The 18,397-nt window shown below is 38.8% G+C and overlaps 1 protein-coding gene across 3 annotated transcripts in view; it reads right to left on the minus strand.

Annotated features, from left to right (window-relative positions):
• The window catches only part of LOC117225698 (uncharacterized), a 94,613-nt gene that overhangs the window by 40,894 nt on the left and 35,322 nt on the right, over nucleotides 1-18,397 (minus strand). The window contains exon 1 of one of the 3 annotated variants that reach the window (XM_033479413.2): nucleotides 15,217-15,304. The exons of the other annotated variants lie outside the window; for them this stretch is intronic. Coding sequence (XP_033335304.2) covers nucleotides 15,217-15,289 — 73 coding nt within the window. The 5' untranslated portion in view covers nucleotides 15,290-15,304. Of the gene's footprint in view, nucleotides 1-15,216; nucleotides 15,305-18,397 lie in introns of those variants that run through there. 3 annotated transcript variants of the gene reach the window in all.

Genomic DNA, 18,397 nt, shown 5'->3' on the forward strand with positions numbered 1-18,397 from the left:
AGTAAACAATGTCGCAATTTACAAACAATATTGCAGTCAGCAAACAATTTTGCGTCTGGCAAAAGTGTAGCGATTAATAAATTGATAAAAGTCATAGAGACAGTGAGGTTGAAATTAACTAAAAATCATTCCACCGAATATATATTACTGTCTCAATTTATTATATCAAATTAACCGAATATACGTAGACAGTTTTTGCAAGTGAATTATTTTTCTAAAATTAAAGCAAATGATTGCATTGTTTTTTTTTTTGGGGGGGGGGGGACAATACAGCTGTTTAAGCTGGCAAGAAAAAAATAAAAAACGTAGCGTTTCTATCAACTTTCTCATCTTGCAATAAAAATTCAAATAATGCTATCTTTCAGACGTCACCTTTTTATTATCTTTTTATTGCTCCACCAAATTCATTTGCAATATCGTTTCACGTCCAATAAACCGTGCGCGCACAGTCAGAATTTAATTTCCAGAGGACATCCGATATCCGACAGTCCGTTTGCGACACCGTTCGCGGCGAAAGAACGAAACGATATCAAACCCGGAGTCAGGCAAATTATCCTGCTGTTTCTTTTCCGCTGTTCAGTTCACGGAAAAAGAGCGTACCGGCTCGTTTCTCAGACAACAAGGCAGCAGAGGCGAACGATTTCGAATAAAAGTATCACAGCTGTCAGCCGCGATTGCGGCTTCCAGTCGCGGAAATCCACGACTCGGTGTCCAATTTTTGCGTAGAAAGCAATTGTTCCGGCCGGCGCAAGGTTTCGTCGCCGTGTAATTTTACGGCGACAGGGGAATCCGATCGCGCGCGCCGCACAGACGAGAAAAACCGTGGAACATGCGGCCGGCGGTGCTTTCTCGGGTATTATTATAGTCAAGGATCCGGGCTGCGTTTGGTCGCCGATTTCTCACGGCGCGGACCTTGATTTGTACGCAGAAAAACGCCAGGCATCATTCGCGACCGTTTGCCGAAGTGAAACCGCCGCGACAAGAAGAAAGACGCCGTTACGTCACGGCCGCTGTTCCTTTTTATTAACTTTCAATTTACTACTAGAGATTGACCGGCAGCTTGCACAATTCTATAAGCGCGGCCAGGGAAGAAACAACGGCGGGCAAGCGGAAAAAAAGCGTTCGCGGGACAGCGGCGAAAGGAACGATCCGCTGTTCCCGCGTTTAATCTTAAGTAAAGTGCTCAAGCGCGTTCCTAACGGAACCGTATGTATTAATGGGAGCAGCGGATTACGACGAGCAAGATCTTGGATCCAGCAATGCGGCGAAACGGGCGGCGGCTTTATTCTACGGAAGCGAGGTGTACAAACGGCGATGTGGTGCGATCAACGGTAGCGTTGCAACGAGCAATGTGTAAGTGGAGCGATTATGATGTAGTAAGCAATGTTTTACTAGGAACGAGAATGTGGCAAACACTGCGGCTGTAATTAGCAACGATGTTGCGGTTAGCAGCGATTTTGATGTTGGCATTAAAGTTGCGATTAGCAACGACGTTGCCATCGATAATAATGTTGCGAGCGACAACAATGTTGCAATTAGCAAACAAAGTTGTGATTAGCAAACAATGTTCGGATTAGCAACGGTATTGCGACTGACAACGATGTTGCGGTCGACAATAACGTTGCAATTGACAACGATGTTGCGGTTGAAAATAACGTCGCAATTGACAACGATGTTGCGGTCGAAAATAACGTTGCGTCGAACAACACTGTTGTCATTGGCAACGAAGCTGCAATTGGTAGCAATATTGCTGTTAGCAACAATGTTGCAATTAATTATAATATTGCAGTTAGCAACAACATTGCAATTAACAACAACGTTTGGACTGTCAACAAAGTTGCGATTCGCAAACAATTTTGCGATTAGCAAAGATGTTGCGATCGACAACAATATTGAAATGAGCAAACAGTGTTGCGTTTAGCAACAAGATGCGATTAACAACGGCGTTACATTCACAATAACGCAGTAATTACTCGCAATATTGCTGTCAACAACAATGTTGCAATTACTTACAATATCGGTGTTAACAACAATGTTGCATTACTTGTAATATTGATGTTAGTAACAATGTTGAAATTACTTGTAATATTGTTGCTATGTTGATATTGTTATTGGCAACAATGTTGTAACTGTCAGTAATGTTACGATTGACAACGATGTTGTAACTGTCAACAATGTTGTGATTAACAACTATATTCCGATTGACAACGATGTTGCGATCGAAAATAATGTTGAAATTAGTAGCAAGATTGCTGTTATCAGCAATGTTGCAATTAGTGCCAATATTGCTGTTAGCCACAATGTTGAAATTAGCGCCGATATTGTTGTTAGCGACAATGTTGCAATTAGTAGCAATATTGCTGTTGCCAACAATGATGCGATTCTTAGTAAGGTCGCGATTAACATGGTTGCGATTAGGAACAAGTTGAAATTGGCAAGAATGTTACAACTAGCAACAATATTGAAATCGGCAACAATATCATAACTAGCAACTTTGTTTCATTTATCGATGTTATTATTACTAGCAACTTTGTTTCATTTAGCAACGATATTATTACTAGCAACAATGTTGCAATTCGCAGCAATGTTGCAGGTAGTAATACTATTGCAACTGGCAACAATATTATGTCTAGCAACAATGTTGCAATCTGGAGCAATATTAAAACTAGCAACAATGCTGCAAATTGGCATGATATTGTAACTAGCAATAATGTTGTAATTGACGATAATATTATAACTAGCAACAATGTTGTAATTTACAGCAATATTAGAACTAGCGACAATGTTGAAATTTGCAGTAATATTATAACTAACAACAATGTTCCAACTGGCAGCACAATTATAACCAGTATCAATGTTGCAATTTGCAGCAATATTATATCTAGCACTAATATTGCAACTAGCAACAATATTATAACTAGCAACAATGTTGCAATCGGCAACTATATTAGAACTAGCAACAACGTTACAACGAGCAGCACATTGAAACAGAGAATCTTCGTCGAATTACTAGAACACTGAAACGAACAACGAACCCTATTACACTCACAAGTTGCATCAGCCGATAAACAATGAGAAGGACAGTGTGGAAAGAACAGACCTCGCAACGAACAAGATCGGCAAAGAGACCCCGTCGATCTAAAAATATCTAAACGTCGGCGATTCTGTGAAATTGATAATAACACGGCATTACAGTCGCGTAGCCGGGAGGAGAGGCCAATTTACGCTTTCATAACGGGCAACGTAATCTCTCGTGCAACCGATGGTCCTGCGTCATCGTGCGATCATCGGAACTTCAGCCTCGAAATTTTCACCTCGGCAACGTTTCCATTTAATTATGTAGCTTCACCGACGAGAGTAACACTTCGGTTGTCGAAAGGATTATCGGTTCATGGAGAAAACAATTTTCTTCGGCCAGAACTTTCGAGACGGTCGATTTTTGGCGAAGCTCGTTCCAGAGCGCGGTGCGGTTGCGTGCTGCGCGAGTAGTGATGCAGAAAGCGTGACACAGTTTTAGACGGGCGATCGTGGGACTTAACCGCTCCGCCTCGGAAATAGAGAGTGATCCAGTGTCGGTGTATAGATCGCGACAGATCAGATCTTAGAGCGTTGTCGCGGCTCTGCTGGGACAGTCAAGCAAGAATGACCTCCCACGCGAGCTGCGCGCGGTCTGCTGCCGAACCGAACGGTGTCCGGTTGCTTCCTGATCTGCAGGATTTATGACTGAGATCTCGTGAGATCCGTGGATCGATTGCTGACCGAACGATCGGCGAGAACGTCGACGTTTCTTTGCGCTTCTTCGTGAAAATTGAAATAATTCTGTGGTCCAATCTCAAATTAATTGTGGATAGAGAAACCAAATTAAAAAGATATTAATATTGTGTACGTTGAGAGCAACAAAAAGCAGATTAATGAAAATTTAGATTTATGTACAATTGTTAGTATGCCGAAAATTATCTTATTCACTGTTTTTAATCTTTAATTTTGTTATAATATTTCAATGTTTCATTTTTTTTCATTTCATTTTCAATTTTTAATGCTTTTTTATTCTTTTTAATCTTTATTATCTTTTTTATTTGTCGTATGTATTATATATTGTAATATTTTAATATTTTATTTCCATTTCATTTTTTCAGTTTTTCTAATTCTTCTTCATTCTCTTTAATTTTTATTATTTTTTTATTTGTCGTATGTATTATATATTGTAATATTTTAATGTTTTATTTTTCCATTTCATTTTCTCATTTTTTTCAATTTTTTCTAATTCTTTTTCATTTTCTTTAATTTTTATTATTTTTTTATTTGTCGTGCGTATTCACTGCTTCCGATCTCATTTTGTTATAATATTTTAACGTTTTATTTTCACTTTTTTCTAATTATTTTTCATTCTCTTTAATTTTTATTATTTTTTTATTTGTCGTATGTATTCACCGTTTCCGATCTCATTTTATTATAATATTTTATCTTTTTATTTCCATTTTATTTTCTTCAATTTTTTCTAATTTTTTTCATTCTCTTTAATTTCTATTTTTATTTTAATTTTCAATCTTTTTTTTTTTTTAATGTGTATATTTTTTCTTCCTTTTATTTTCACACCTTTAATTAAAATATAAAGATATGAAAACAAAAAGCTCCCGCAACTTTTGTCCGCGAGTGTACACGGAAAAATGTAGCACACCTAAAAATAAAGGTCACCGTTATCGGTACCGATAAGCCGGGAAAAAGTGGAGAGTTCTTATCGAACGTAAGAGAACCGTATACGAAAGCGGCAAGTCGACGCAGCGTGCGCACACGCACAGAGCAACAAGCACCAGAGTGGCACGGGCACTGTTTTATCGTCGCCGTAATATCTTGGCGTGGGTAAAGTACTGTTGCAGTCGGGAAAAATGCAAGTTATCGGAACATACGTTGCAGCTAACGAGCAATAAATCGGGGGACTATGCGTCTCGGATATTCTAAACTATCGCAGCGATGTGAATTCAGAACGAGGTCCGAACTTGATGGAACGCCGCGAGAGAGAGAAAGAGAGAGAGAGAGAGAGAGAGAGAGAGAGAGAGAGATCAACGATGCTGTCAGAGATGCCTGAAATTTTTGTTTCGATCGGGAATCGTGGGAACTGTTCGCGGCTCGGCCGTAGCTGCAGAACTGAAAGTATCGTTAAGCCCAGTATTTATCACCAGCGGCTTCGAATAGTTCTGCCGGACACCTGGGTGCCCCGTCGTCTCCGCAATATTTTACGCCGTGGCCGAGCGCCGAGCCCGATTCGACCCGCCGCGATACGGTTTAACAAACCGAAGTTGTCAATTTCGCCGAATTTCACGCTTTCCAATCGTCACCGGCGGCTCGAATCTCCGAGATGATTCGCGACGTTCTGCAAGCGCTTGGCGAGAGACCTGAGCGATTCAGGATGTATGGGAGTTCGTTACGATCGAAGTTCTTCGAAAAATTATTCGTTTTCTTTCCTAGTTTATGAATTGCATGCTCGTTGCGGTGACAGATTGGATTTCGACGGCATCGAAATATGTTGTAGAGGACGTCATTTCGAACAACTTTTTCCTTTGCAGAAAGTGCCTATCTGCTTTAGTTTCCGAGATATTCGCGAAAAACTGTAGACCTAACCCAGACCTAACCTATATTCGTGACGACCGAGGACTTTGAAGACAGTTTTTCTGAAATCGATGGATTTGCAGATAAAGTGTACCCGGATCTGAGCCAGATTTAACCAGGTAACCGAGATCTAACCGAGATTTTAACCCAGACCTAAGCTAGACCTAAGTTAGACCTAATCTAGACCTAACCTATACTTACAGAGTTTAGGATATTTAGTTCTAGAAAATTATAAAGCGAACGTTGCTGGTATAGATTAAGTCCTGATTATTTAGGATTCGATTAGACCTGGCTTAGGGCTCGGTTAGGTCTGGATTAGGTCTCGGTTAGATCTGAATTAAATCCGAGTTATCTCTGGATTGATAGAGCGACGGTACCTTCTTCCAAACGTACAATTGTCCGGTACGATTTTCAAAAGATCGATTTCTGATTAATCGACACAGCTCTAAGTTAGGTCCAAGTTAGGTCCGAGTTAGGTCTACCGTTTCCAGCGAATATCTCGGAAACTAAAGCAGATAGGCACTTTTCGCAAAGGAGAGAGTTGTTCAAAATGGCGCCCCGGACAACCCACTTGAATGCGATCAAAATCGAAGATATGAAAATCAAAGCTATTTCTTCCAAATCCTAAGCTATTTATTAAAATCGTATCGCTGAGAAAAAAAACGCGTCAAATCGTTTCTACCGCAGACTCGGTAAGGATTACGCAACGACGCGCGAAGCTGCGAAACGGTCAACGAACTTCACGGACCCGGCATGCCGTGCACGATTTTGGCCGCGGACCTTGAAGATCGACGATATCCGATAAAAGATGGCATTCGACAGTCAACGACCGGTCGGAAAGCGGTCGAACTAGTTTGGTGGGTGAGCGGCCCGATGGCTTACTGGTTCCGGCAATGTCAAGTGCACGGTGGCTCCGGTCACGGACAGGTCCGTCGCTTTATTCTGACTTAATGGACCCTCGCGATGTCGCCCGGCCGTCGAATACTTCATCGGGCGAACCGCCGCGCCGCCTCGAATAAACCGGTGCGTCGATCCGCCCGTGTGTGGGCGTTGCGAAATAACGAAACAGAGAGGTCGAGGCTCTTTTCACGGAGACGATAAAATGATTTCACCGTTGCTGCATGGTTCAACGTAATAGTATAGCCGGTCGAAAGTATGTATCGACCAGGATTTTTTATAAAACGAAAATTGTTATTCGCTACTTCGTTTGCTCTATTTTGTGGAAAAGTGAATACTGATCGATTTTGATAGGATCGTCGAAAATATCTGAAAAATCCTGGTTTCTTTTGAAATTCGATACGAACGTTCCACGTTAATTTGTTCAAAATTATACAGTTTTCGAAGTAACGAGATGTAGCAATTGAAGGAGACGCAGTTCTCTTCTCAACAATTTCAGCTGTGATGTGGAAGAAGCTTCGAGTTGAACGTTTTTCAACATTTTGTTATAAATCTCCGCGAAGTTATAATTTTTAGAAACTTGAGATTCTCTTTCGTTTTACTATCAAAGATGGAATTAAAGAAAGTTTGTGCAACCTGTTTTTCCATGTTCTACAATGAGTCGTTTATTTATTTATTTATTCATTCATTCAATTATTTATTGATTTCTTTATTTATTCAATCAATTATTTATCGGTTTATTTATTAATACTATAAACCAGACGATTTATTTAGCAGATACGGAGTATGAATGTGTGTTCGACATTAGTTTGATATTCTTGAAGAACATCATTTAAGAAAATTATAAATAACGAAGGTAATTAGCTTCAATTGCATAAATTGGTCTCCGAGTCAACGAAAAGAAGTATTATAATATATTTAGACGGTGAAGCTCGAGCAGGATGCCGTCGAGCAGCGGCCAAACATTTTTCTAAATACAAAAGTTTAAAAATTGGATCGCTGCTGGCCAGGCCACAGCGCGCGCGCGCGGCGTGGTGCTGCAATTAAATTAATTAACCGGAGGGTTTTATACGGTTAATGAACCGCTGCCGCTGGGGCTTAATTAAGCGGCGCGCAGTCCTGCCGAGGTTCCAATTGAATACTGAATATTTCGTTCGGCAAACTGACCCGGAACACATCGATCTTTGATGCGACCGGCAGCCTGGAATTAATTAAAGGGCTTATCGGATGATCCGCGATCGGCGAGCGTAATTAATCCGAGTTTTCGGGAGTTCCCGCGAGAGTTTGTATGGAATTGAATAGCGCCGAGGGCTGGAGAGAGAGAGGGAGATAGAGAGAGGGAGGGGGAGGGAGGGAGAAAGAGAGAGAGAGAAAGAGAGAAAGAGAGAGGAAAAGAAAGAGAGAAAAAGAGAGGGCGCGCGAGAGAGAGAAAGAGAGAGGAAAAGAAAGAGAGAAAAAGAGAGAGAGCGCGCGAGAGAGAATGAGAGCGTGAGATAGAGAACGCGAGAGAGAGAGAGAGAGAGCGAGAGAGAGAGAACGCGAGAGAGAGAGAGAGAGAGCGCGAGAGAGAGAGAGAGAGCGCGCGAGAGAGATAACGCGTAAGAGAGAGTGCGAGAGAGAGCGAGAGAGAGAGCGCGAAAGAGAGCGAAAGAGAACGAAAAAGAGAACGAGAGAGAGAGAGAACGCGCGCGCGAGAGAGAGAGAGAGCGAAAAACAGAAAGAGAAAGAATAAAAAAGAGAGAGAAAGAGATTGCAACATTCATGAATTATTTACACACCGGTAATCCCGTTAAATTATACAAGCGGACTCGCTGTTTCTGAAAATCGAGCCGAATGATTTGTTAATTAATCGATCGTCGATGACACCGGCATAAAAAAGTTTCACCGCCCGTATCTCGCCAGTGAATTTACGAACGAGCCATTCATTATGTTTTCAACGCGTCGATGAAACGATGTTTGTATATTTAAGCTGGTACAGCGATTGATAACATTAATATTAATAATATCAATAATAATGGCATTCGTGATAACGGCAATTGGCGGTGTCGGCTCGAAAGTGCACCGCTGGTGATAAATTTATTCGGTGTAATCGGGGCAACGAGAGAAATGCAATTTCAGTATGATAAATTCGTCGCCGTTGCGCAAGACCACTATAATTGGCCCCTTTTTGTATTTACGCTTTCACGGATATTAATGATCTCGAAATGCTTTTATCGGAAACGAGACGAATTTATTTGTAAAATATACTGCAGCATAATGCTGTTCCGCATTTATGTGTAACAGACTCGATTTCTATGATGTGTATTAATAAGATCAAGTTCTACGTTGCGTACAATAAAATCAAGTTCTAGATTGTGTACAAAAAATCGAGTTCTATATTGTGTAGAATAAAAACGAGTTATACAGTTTATATTAATAAAACCGTGTTCTATATTGTATACACTAAAACCGAGTTCTATATTGTATACAATAAAATTGAGTTCTAGATTATGTACAATTAGATTGAGTTCTACATTGTATACAATCAAATCTAGATATATATCATATACAATAAAATCCAGGTCTATATTGTATACAATAATATCAAGTTATACATTTTATACAATAAAGTCGAGTTCTACATTGTGTACAATAAAATCGAGTTCTACATTATGTACAATAAGATTGAGTTCTACATTTTATACAATAAAATCTAGATATATATTGTATACAATAAAATCCAGTCCTATATTGTGTACAATAAAATCCAGTCCTATATTGTATACAATAAAATGGAGTTCTACGTTTTATACAATAATAATCAAGTTCTGCATTGTATACAATAAAATCAAGTTCTGCATTGTATATAATAAAATTGAGTTCTACATTTTATACAATAAAATCTAGATATATATTGTATACAATAAAATCCAGTCCTATATTGTGTACAATAAAATCCAGTCCTATATTGTATACAATAAAATGGAGTTCTACGTTTTATACAATAATAATCAAGTTCTGCATTGTATACAATAAAATCAAGTTCTGCATTGTATATAATAAAATTGAGTTCTCTACATTGTATACAATAAAATCTAGATATATATTATGTACAATAAAATCCAGGTCTATATTTTTTGTATACAATAATATAAAATTATACATTGTATACAATAAAGTCGAGTTCTACATTATGTACAATAAAATTGAGTTCTACATTGTATAGAATAAAATCTAGATATATGAGCCGTTTATTTTGAAAGTGGCATAAGTCACTTTGTTTTGAAGTCGATATATTTAAGGGTTTGCGTTTTAACACGTTTGAAAATATGGATGCTAACTTTCGAGAAGATTTACTTGTATTTGTTATCTCAGGATACTGATATTTTTCTCAGTATAAATAATTTCGTATAAACATTAAAAAATCACCACTTTTCATTACGGTAAAGTGACTTGAGCCACTTTCAAAATAAATAGTTTAGAAAAATGATTGTCATATGTTAATTTTGTCCGACGTATTTTACTGAAGTGATGTTTTGAAAGGACAGTGATTTACTAAAATTGTTAAATAAATTACATATATAATAATAATTTATACCATGAACATATTTAATATAAAGGTTTGATTTAAGTATTTTTTATTTTAATATTCATAAAATACAAAAACAATTAGTACATTTTGAAACATAAGTATAAGTAATTTATATGAAAATAGATCAGTTCAATTTAATTTTCGTCGTCAATAGGAGTGATTAAGTCCTCGGAAATTGTGTTTTGTTTCAAATTTTTTAAATAACTGTGGTATATTGGGGGTATATAATTAAGCAAGACCATCATGTCTTTGTATTTTGCTGAAGAAACAGGGCGAGATCCAGCGTATAACGGATCCATTTCTATTTGTGAATAACGCCTAGGTCTTCCTCTTTTTGGTGACAAACCCAAAGTTAGAAATTCATCTTTTTCATCTAAAGTTAGTTTATAAAACATTTTATAGCCATCTGCTGGCGGGTCTGGAGGTAGCCGCCACATCACTATAATATAATTTACAAAACTGCACTATTCTTTCGCACTTATAAAAATAAGTCCAGTGAGATCACAACTTTTTTAAAAATACTGAAAATAATTCAAAACAATACTTCACATACACTTATCACACGTTTCTATTTCTTTTACACTAAGCCCCACAATTAATTTCCTGAGTACAGTGACTTACGCCACTTTCAAAATAAACATGTTTGTTATATATATTGATTAGCAAAACTTCTCTCGAACAAATCTGAATAGTTCTCAACTTATTGATTGCAAATTTGTTTAAAATGAAAAGATACCGTTCAATTGTAATTAGTGTTACCATTAACTGGATTTTTTTGAAAAAGTGACTTATGCCACTTTCAAAATGAACGGCTCATATATTGTGTACACTAAGATCCAGGCCTGCATTCTATACAATAAAATGGAGTTCTACGTTGTATACAATAAAATCGAGTTCTACATTGTGCACAATAAAATTGAGTTTTACATTGTATACAATAAAATCTAAATATATATTATATACAAGACAATTTAATTTAATTTAATAAAATACACGTCCATATTGTATAAAATTGTGTTCCTCATTGTACATAATAAAACCGATTTCTCTATTTCTTAATAATAAAATTGTTCCTTATTTCACATAATAGAAACAAACTCATACATAATTATACAGATTTCTCGTAGAAGCTCAATTAACAGTGTAATTTAACGTAAACATAAATTTCAGTAGACTTTTAATAAATCGTGTAATTGCAATTGGATGCAAATATGGACGAATAGAAATTGCTGCGAATAAAAGTTCGCGTTACTTTTCTCGGGTGCAACGAACCTTTTATTTCCACGCCGAACGCTCCGAAAGGCGCGGGATAATGGAGCCCACGGAGTACCGAAGAAAGCGGGCGCGGTTTCTTTGATGCTGTTTCTTCTTTTTTTTTTTAATCACGCGTGCTTCCCACGCACGCAGGGATCGGGGCCACGCGAGCGAGCCTCTCGCGCCTCTTTCAAAAGACAGACCTCGCGAAACAACGTGTACCGGCTCTGCGCGTGTTTCAACCTTTGTGGTCCAATTACTGCGCCCCGTACCTTTCGTTCCGCTTTGCTTGACCTTTAACGGCACCTTCGCCCGTTAATAAATGCAGAAAATCCCCGGGGAACCAGTTCGGGCATTATTTACACCGTATTAACCCTGGCGAAACGCAATATGCTTCTCAATTGTAGATAATTCATTCGGGAGACCGTATCTCACTCGAAAGGTCCATTATACGCGCAAGATTTATGGCTTTGAAATGAAAATCTGTGAAAGCCGGTATTAAATGACAGGAAGATATGTTTCTTCGTCTCTTTTTTTCTTACGATTTGTATACTATTGCGTTTGTGCGTTCGTTGAGACTGATTGATTGTAAATCGAATAAAGATAATAATTGTGATAACGGTGGCAGCAATGATGTTAATTATAGTAGTAATAATAATGGTAATAAACTGGTAATAATATGATGATAAAATAGTAATGAAAATAATAATAGCAGTTTCATCTTCAATTATTGATTAGGTCAAGTGCTTCGTAATGGATTGATTGAAATACTTCATATATTCGGTTGAATACAATAGTTCGATTTCACGTGAAATAATATATTTTATATTAGGTTAAGAACGGAAAAATAGGGAAATAGAGAAATAGAGGAATAGAAAAATATAAAAACAAAAAAATAGAAAAAATTACTTTGTATTAGATTAAATATAAAGTAAAAATGAAAAAATTACTTTATTGAAAAGTTAAACAAATTGAAAACGGAAAAATAGGGAAATAGAGAAATAAAGAAATAAAGAAATAGAGAAATAGAGAAATAGAAAAATAGAAAAACAAAGAAATAGAAAAAATAGGAAATAGAAACATGAAAAAATAGAAAAATTGGAGAATTGAAGAATTGAAGAATGGAAGAATTGAAGAATGGAAGAATTGAAGAATTGAAGACTTGAAGAATTGAAGAATTGAGAATAGAAAAATAGAAAAATAGAAAAAAATAGAGAAAATAGAAAAATAGAAAAATAGAAAAATAGAGAAAAAGAAAAATAGAAAAATAGAAAAATAGAAAAATAGAAAAAAATAGAAAAAACAGAGAAAATAGAGAAAATAGAAAAATAGAAAAATAGAAAAAAAGAAAAATAGAAAAATAGAAAAAAAATAGAAAAATAGAAAAATAGAAAAATAGAAAAATAGAAAAACAGAAAAATAGAAAAATAGAAAAATAGAAAAATAGAAAAATAGAAAAAATAGAAAAATAGAAAAAGATAGAGAAAAATAGAAAAAATATAAATAATGGAAAAAATAGAAAATAGAAAAAATATAAATAATAGAAAAAATAGAAACACAGAAAAATAGAAATATAGGCAGACAAAAAGACAGAAAAAGGAAAGCAGAAACCAAACACCTGGAAAGTCCAAGATGCGTAGTACCTCCGATAAAAGAAGTTTCACTCTTCGTCCCCCCCGTCTCGTCGCTGACGCGATGGCAGTTAATTACTGGTGAAATTTATTGCCGGTTAACCGGTATCCCTTGTCGATTACGAGCCAGCCGGAATGATGAGCAGGCGTTCTGGTTTCGCGTTTCGGTTCATAAATATTATCACTTTATTTCTACGGAATAGTTGGCAACGCTGCCAAGGCCGCGTGAAATCGCGCTTGTTTGTCGGCCGAGCACGTTGCTTTCCAACGAAAAGATATCCCGGAAGATTCGAATTTATTGTAGCAGCCGCTCCGTAGCCGTGGCCAGCCGCTGTCTCTATTCATTTCCATGTGAAATAACGCAACTGTCCGTGTTTTCTCGGCGATATTTATTGCGCCGGCCGATCATGTTTACGTTGATACGACGGTTTCGGCTGTAAAACGGGTGGGAGAAAGTGGCCACGGCTCTGTTTATTGCTCCGCTAATGATTTTAAGCCGATCGTTACTCAGCTTCCTCATTGTGTTCGAAGTGTCTAGCGGCGCTGTTAATTCATTAGCGCATGAGGTACAGTCGTGCACGAATCTACGTGCGCGGCGTTTAAAACCGAATTAAATTGGTTCTATAAATATCTTTAAGATCAGACCATGAATGATATTAATTTATTTCCGGCGATAGGAGCGACGTTAGAAAGTGCGTACAAAAATTGTTCACAAAAAAAGAAACAGAAAGAAATAGAAAAGTTGAAAAATTGAAGAATTGAAGAATTGAAAAATTGAAAAATGGAAAAATGGAAAAATTGAGAAAATTGAAAAAATTGAAAAAGAGATCCAACGTTCTTAAAACGACGGTTTTCAGGCGAGATTTTTATCTGGTGTGTACTCCGTGAGGTGTTCGACGAGCGTACGATAGCAGCGAGATAAATTGAATTTCATGTATGTAACAAATCCGGGGGCCGCATTAGAGGCGAGCGGAACGGCAAGAAAAATCTTACGGGCACGGAGAAATTTCGTTTTATGGCTGGCGAGTCCACAAATCACTGTGAGCATGACAGAGGCAAGAAAAATCGCATTTTATATCCATCGTGTACCGGTGGCTTGTTAAAACCGAGCGGCGCCGGCAAGAAAAATTCGATTTCGAAGTTTTATAGAGTTGCGTCGATAGTTACAGAAACGATGAAAGCAAGAAAACGTTTCAGTACCGTGGCCCACGTTTCGGCTTATAATTGACCATTACACTTCGTGTAGCGCGCGAGAGCCACGATGATCGCCGGGGAACAGCATTCCGCGAGAGTCCCAGAAACTCATAAATATGGAGAGCACACAGCTGCCGGTTTACGCAATCTAATGCCATCGATTTATTATTAACTCGCTTTCTTCTCGCTAAGGCTACTGCTAACTAAGGCAGTTTAATTCCTCGTTCCAATTTATAATGAACACTCCGTTCTTGATATACCAAAAATAATTGAAATGTGAGAGAGCAAAAAATCAGAACATTTTTTCCGTTTCATCCAACTCCCGGAGCTCGCTCGGCCCGAATAATTTCGCTAATGTTCTAACGCCGCGTCGCGCTAATCTCGTTCTCCGCACGAATCGTCTGCCGACGATTGCCGAACCGCGAAAGAAAATACTTGCGGAGTCCTGTTTCCTGTTCGATTTATCGCAAGCACGATTAGATATAGTTAACCTGATTTCTAAATGTGGTTAAGCTGAAAAAGAATTCCAATTCCCTACTGAATTTTTGGGAAATTAACGCAATCGATTCCCCGGGCGATTTGAAGTAACTTTTTCCTTTACGAAAATGTTCTGCGTGGCTCCGTTCACAAGATATATATGAAAAACGCGGGCGAATTGCAGAGCCGGCACGTGCGACGCTGGCCAATGACGTGACGCGCCGCGATGAGTCACCGCGTAGCAGGCGCCGCCCGGCCGGTGGGCGGAGCGCCAGCCGTGCTCGCTCTCCAATTGGTGCGCGTTTCTCGTTAATAACTCGTTAACGGAGCCTCGGAGAACATTTTCGCAAAGGAGAAAGTTTCTTCGAATCACCTCGGGAATCTGTCCTTTTCATTTGTAAGACTGTACAAGCGAGTGACGCACTTCTGCCGCAGCAAAAGTGGAACGAGGATCTTCTAGCGTGAACGTATTGCTGGCAGACTGACGCCACCCTCGAAAAGTTTCTTCATCCCCCTGATTCGGCGTCGCCGAACGCAAACTAAATATATCACTATCGTCCGACTCCGTGAAAAGAAAGTAATCACCGAAAGTTCGGGTAGCTTCCCAATATTGGCAGGCTGCGGATTCGTCGTCTTCGGTCCGTGAGGCCGCACACATTTCCGAGTTCCAGGGGAAGAAGCCACAATTTACGATCGCTATCGAGGGGAGCGGAAGAATAGGGATCCGCAGGGCTTCCCTGCGGAAATATTTCACGGGAATTTGCTTCCCGTCTGCGACCGTTCCCGACGTTGACGTACTGAATAATTATTTTCTGGTCCGGTCAGCCCGCGGATTTGATGCATTTTTGATAAAAATGATTCAATGAAATTTAGAACAATTGAAATAGTACGTATTAATTATTTATCATTATGATATATAATTATTTAGAATTATTATGATATATAATTATTTAGAATTATTATATATATAATTATCTAAAATTATTATATATAATTATTTAGAATTATTATATATAATTATTTAAAATTACTATATATAATTATTTAAAATTATTATATATATAATTATTTGGAATTACTATACATATATAATTTTAAATGATACGTATTAATTTCGACGCACTGAACTTACGAAACGAAGAAATTTCTATTTGACCATATTTTTATTTCGCATGGAGATTCGCGCTTTATTTACCAACGGTGTGAATTTTCCTGTTGCGATTACTATAGTGGCAGTGCAAATAGACTCGTCACAAGTGGCGCGACACGAAAGCTCGTGGGACTCTTGTACCATCGCGCTTCCACAAATATGAACACGCGTCGTGATCCTGCGATATCTTGTTCGCCAGTCTGCCGCTGCTGTTCTTGTTTATTCAGATTAACAGCGGCCCGCTGCTGGCGCACTCCTGCGAGTATTATAGCTGCTTTATTATCCCTGCTTTTCAGTTTTTTCGTACGATGTTACGAATAAAATGCTTTATGTGGAATTATTGCTTAACGGAAGTGAATGATTCAAGTACCAATTCAAGAATCAGTTCAAGAATCAATTCAGGAATCATTTCAAGGATCGATTAAAAAATCAAGAGAAGAACCAATTCAGGAGTCAATTCAAGCATCAATTCAAACATTAATTCCGGAATCAATTCAAGAATCCATTCAAGAACCAATTCAAGAATCAATTCAAGAATCAATTCAGGAATCGATTCAAGAATCAATTCAAGAATCAATTCTAGCATCAATTCTAACATCGATACAAGTATCAATTTTGGAACTAACTCAAGCATCAATTCAAGAGTCAATTCAAGAATCGGCACAAAAATCAATTCAAGAGTCAACTCAGAAATCGATTCAAGAATCAGTTTAAAAATCAATTCAAGAATCGACTAAAAAATCAATTCAGAAATCAATTCAAGAGTCAATCCAAGTATCAATTTAAGAATCAACTCAAGAATCAGTTAAAAAATCAATTCAAACATCAATTCAATAGTCGATTAAAAAATCAATTCAGGAACCAATTCAAGACTCAATTCAAGCATCAGTTCAAGCAGCAATGCCAGAATCCATTCAGGAATCAATTCAAGAATCAATTCAAGCATCAATGCCAGAATCAATCCAAGCATCGATTTATGAATCAATTCAAGAATCAACTGAAGAATCAATTCAAGTATCAATTCAAGAAACAATCCAAGTATCAATTCAAGAACCAATACAAGAATCAATTCAAGAAACAATCCAAGTCTTAGTACAATAATCAATTCAGGAACGAATTCTCGGTTGAAGAATCAATGAAAACAGTCAATTCAAGAATCCGTTCAAAGACCAATTCATTCGTATCTTCGTGTTCACGGTAATTGTACGTCCTTGGAAGTCTAAAATAACAACGCGATTATCCAACACGATAGCCAGGTACGTGAATAGCGAACGTTCATCGAGATTCCGATCGCTATCCTAAATATCTCTTCCTCCTCGGTGGATACCGGCTACCAAACGGCCGAGAAATCAGCAAAGCGCGAAGCACGTTCGGTTGTTCCGGTGGCTAGTGTTATATTCGCGATAGCTTGCACTCTCGTTTGAGTACCTGGTCGGGCCGGTTACCGTGTCCGGAACACTGACAAGCCGTGGCCACGCTGGAACGCGACGCTGTTACCTCGTTCACGACAACTCCGTGTCTTCTGAAGCATCCGGATATCGAAGACGAGTCGAAAAGCCTTTCTCGGTTACGCGAGTGCCCTGTCTCGCGACGGAATTTGCATGGAAATGCAAAACTCTCGCTGAAACCTCGTCCCAAATCAGTCGCGATTTCTATTCTTACGACAATTGTGCATTCTTGAGCGACAGAGAAGCAATTAACTTCAGAATATTAGCATTTAATGAGCAATTTAGTTTTTCATAGATCTGGATCATAGATCTAGATCTCGCCAATTAGATCTCGTTAGAAACTACAGTAAACGATTCGTTGGCTGATTTGAAACAACTTTTTCCTTAGCGAAAATTCTCTACGTGGCTCCGTTAACGAGTTATCGACGAAAAACACTGACCAATCGGCGGCCGAGTACGCGCGACGCGCCGCCATCGCGGGCGGAGTCGCGACGCCCGCTATCGCTCCGCCTGTCCGCCCGCCGTACTTGCTCTCCGATTGGTCCGCGTTTTTCGCCGGTAACTCATAAACGAAGCATCGTAGAACATTTTCGCAACGGAGAAAGTTGTTTCAAATCGTCGTGGGATGTCGATGAGACAACCAATAATCGAAAATATAAAATACGCGACAAAACAAATTAGCACCTACAGAAAGACTCCGGCGATTATTTTCACGAAATATAAAACATTTCAGGAACTCCGCACTGAAAAGAAGCAACGATTCGTCTTCCAGCGAAAGAAATTCCCGCCCGGAATGACTGATAGCCTCTCGCGCGGCCGCGTGCGTCGAGTTCTCGGGAACGACAGGCCGGTGCCGGGAAGCGCGAATTAATGAAGACGGATAAACCGGCGCGCGTCGTGCCACCGTTCTGCGGAGAAGTTCGCGAACGAAACCGAGCGTGACCGTATTCCGTCCGCGCGGAATTACGACGATGCGTCTTCGCAGAACTTCGGGGAGCATGATGAATCATCCGGAGCTGTTACACAGCCCCGGCGATCGAAGCGAATTCGGAGCTCGGCGGGGACCGCACTGCGCCGTCGCATCGTGAAATTAATTGACACCGCGGCGAGATGCTCGCCGCGAACGCGATACACCCGGTAATCTCTCATTGCGGCTCCGGTGTCCGCA

This window comes from Megalopta genalis, chromosome 14, assembly GCF_051020955.1.
Source record: "Megalopta genalis isolate 19385.01 chromosome 14, iyMegGena1_principal, whole genome shotgun sequence".
Taxonomy (NCBI): domain Eukaryota; kingdom Metazoa; phylum Arthropoda; class Insecta; order Hymenoptera; family Halictidae; genus Megalopta; species Megalopta genalis.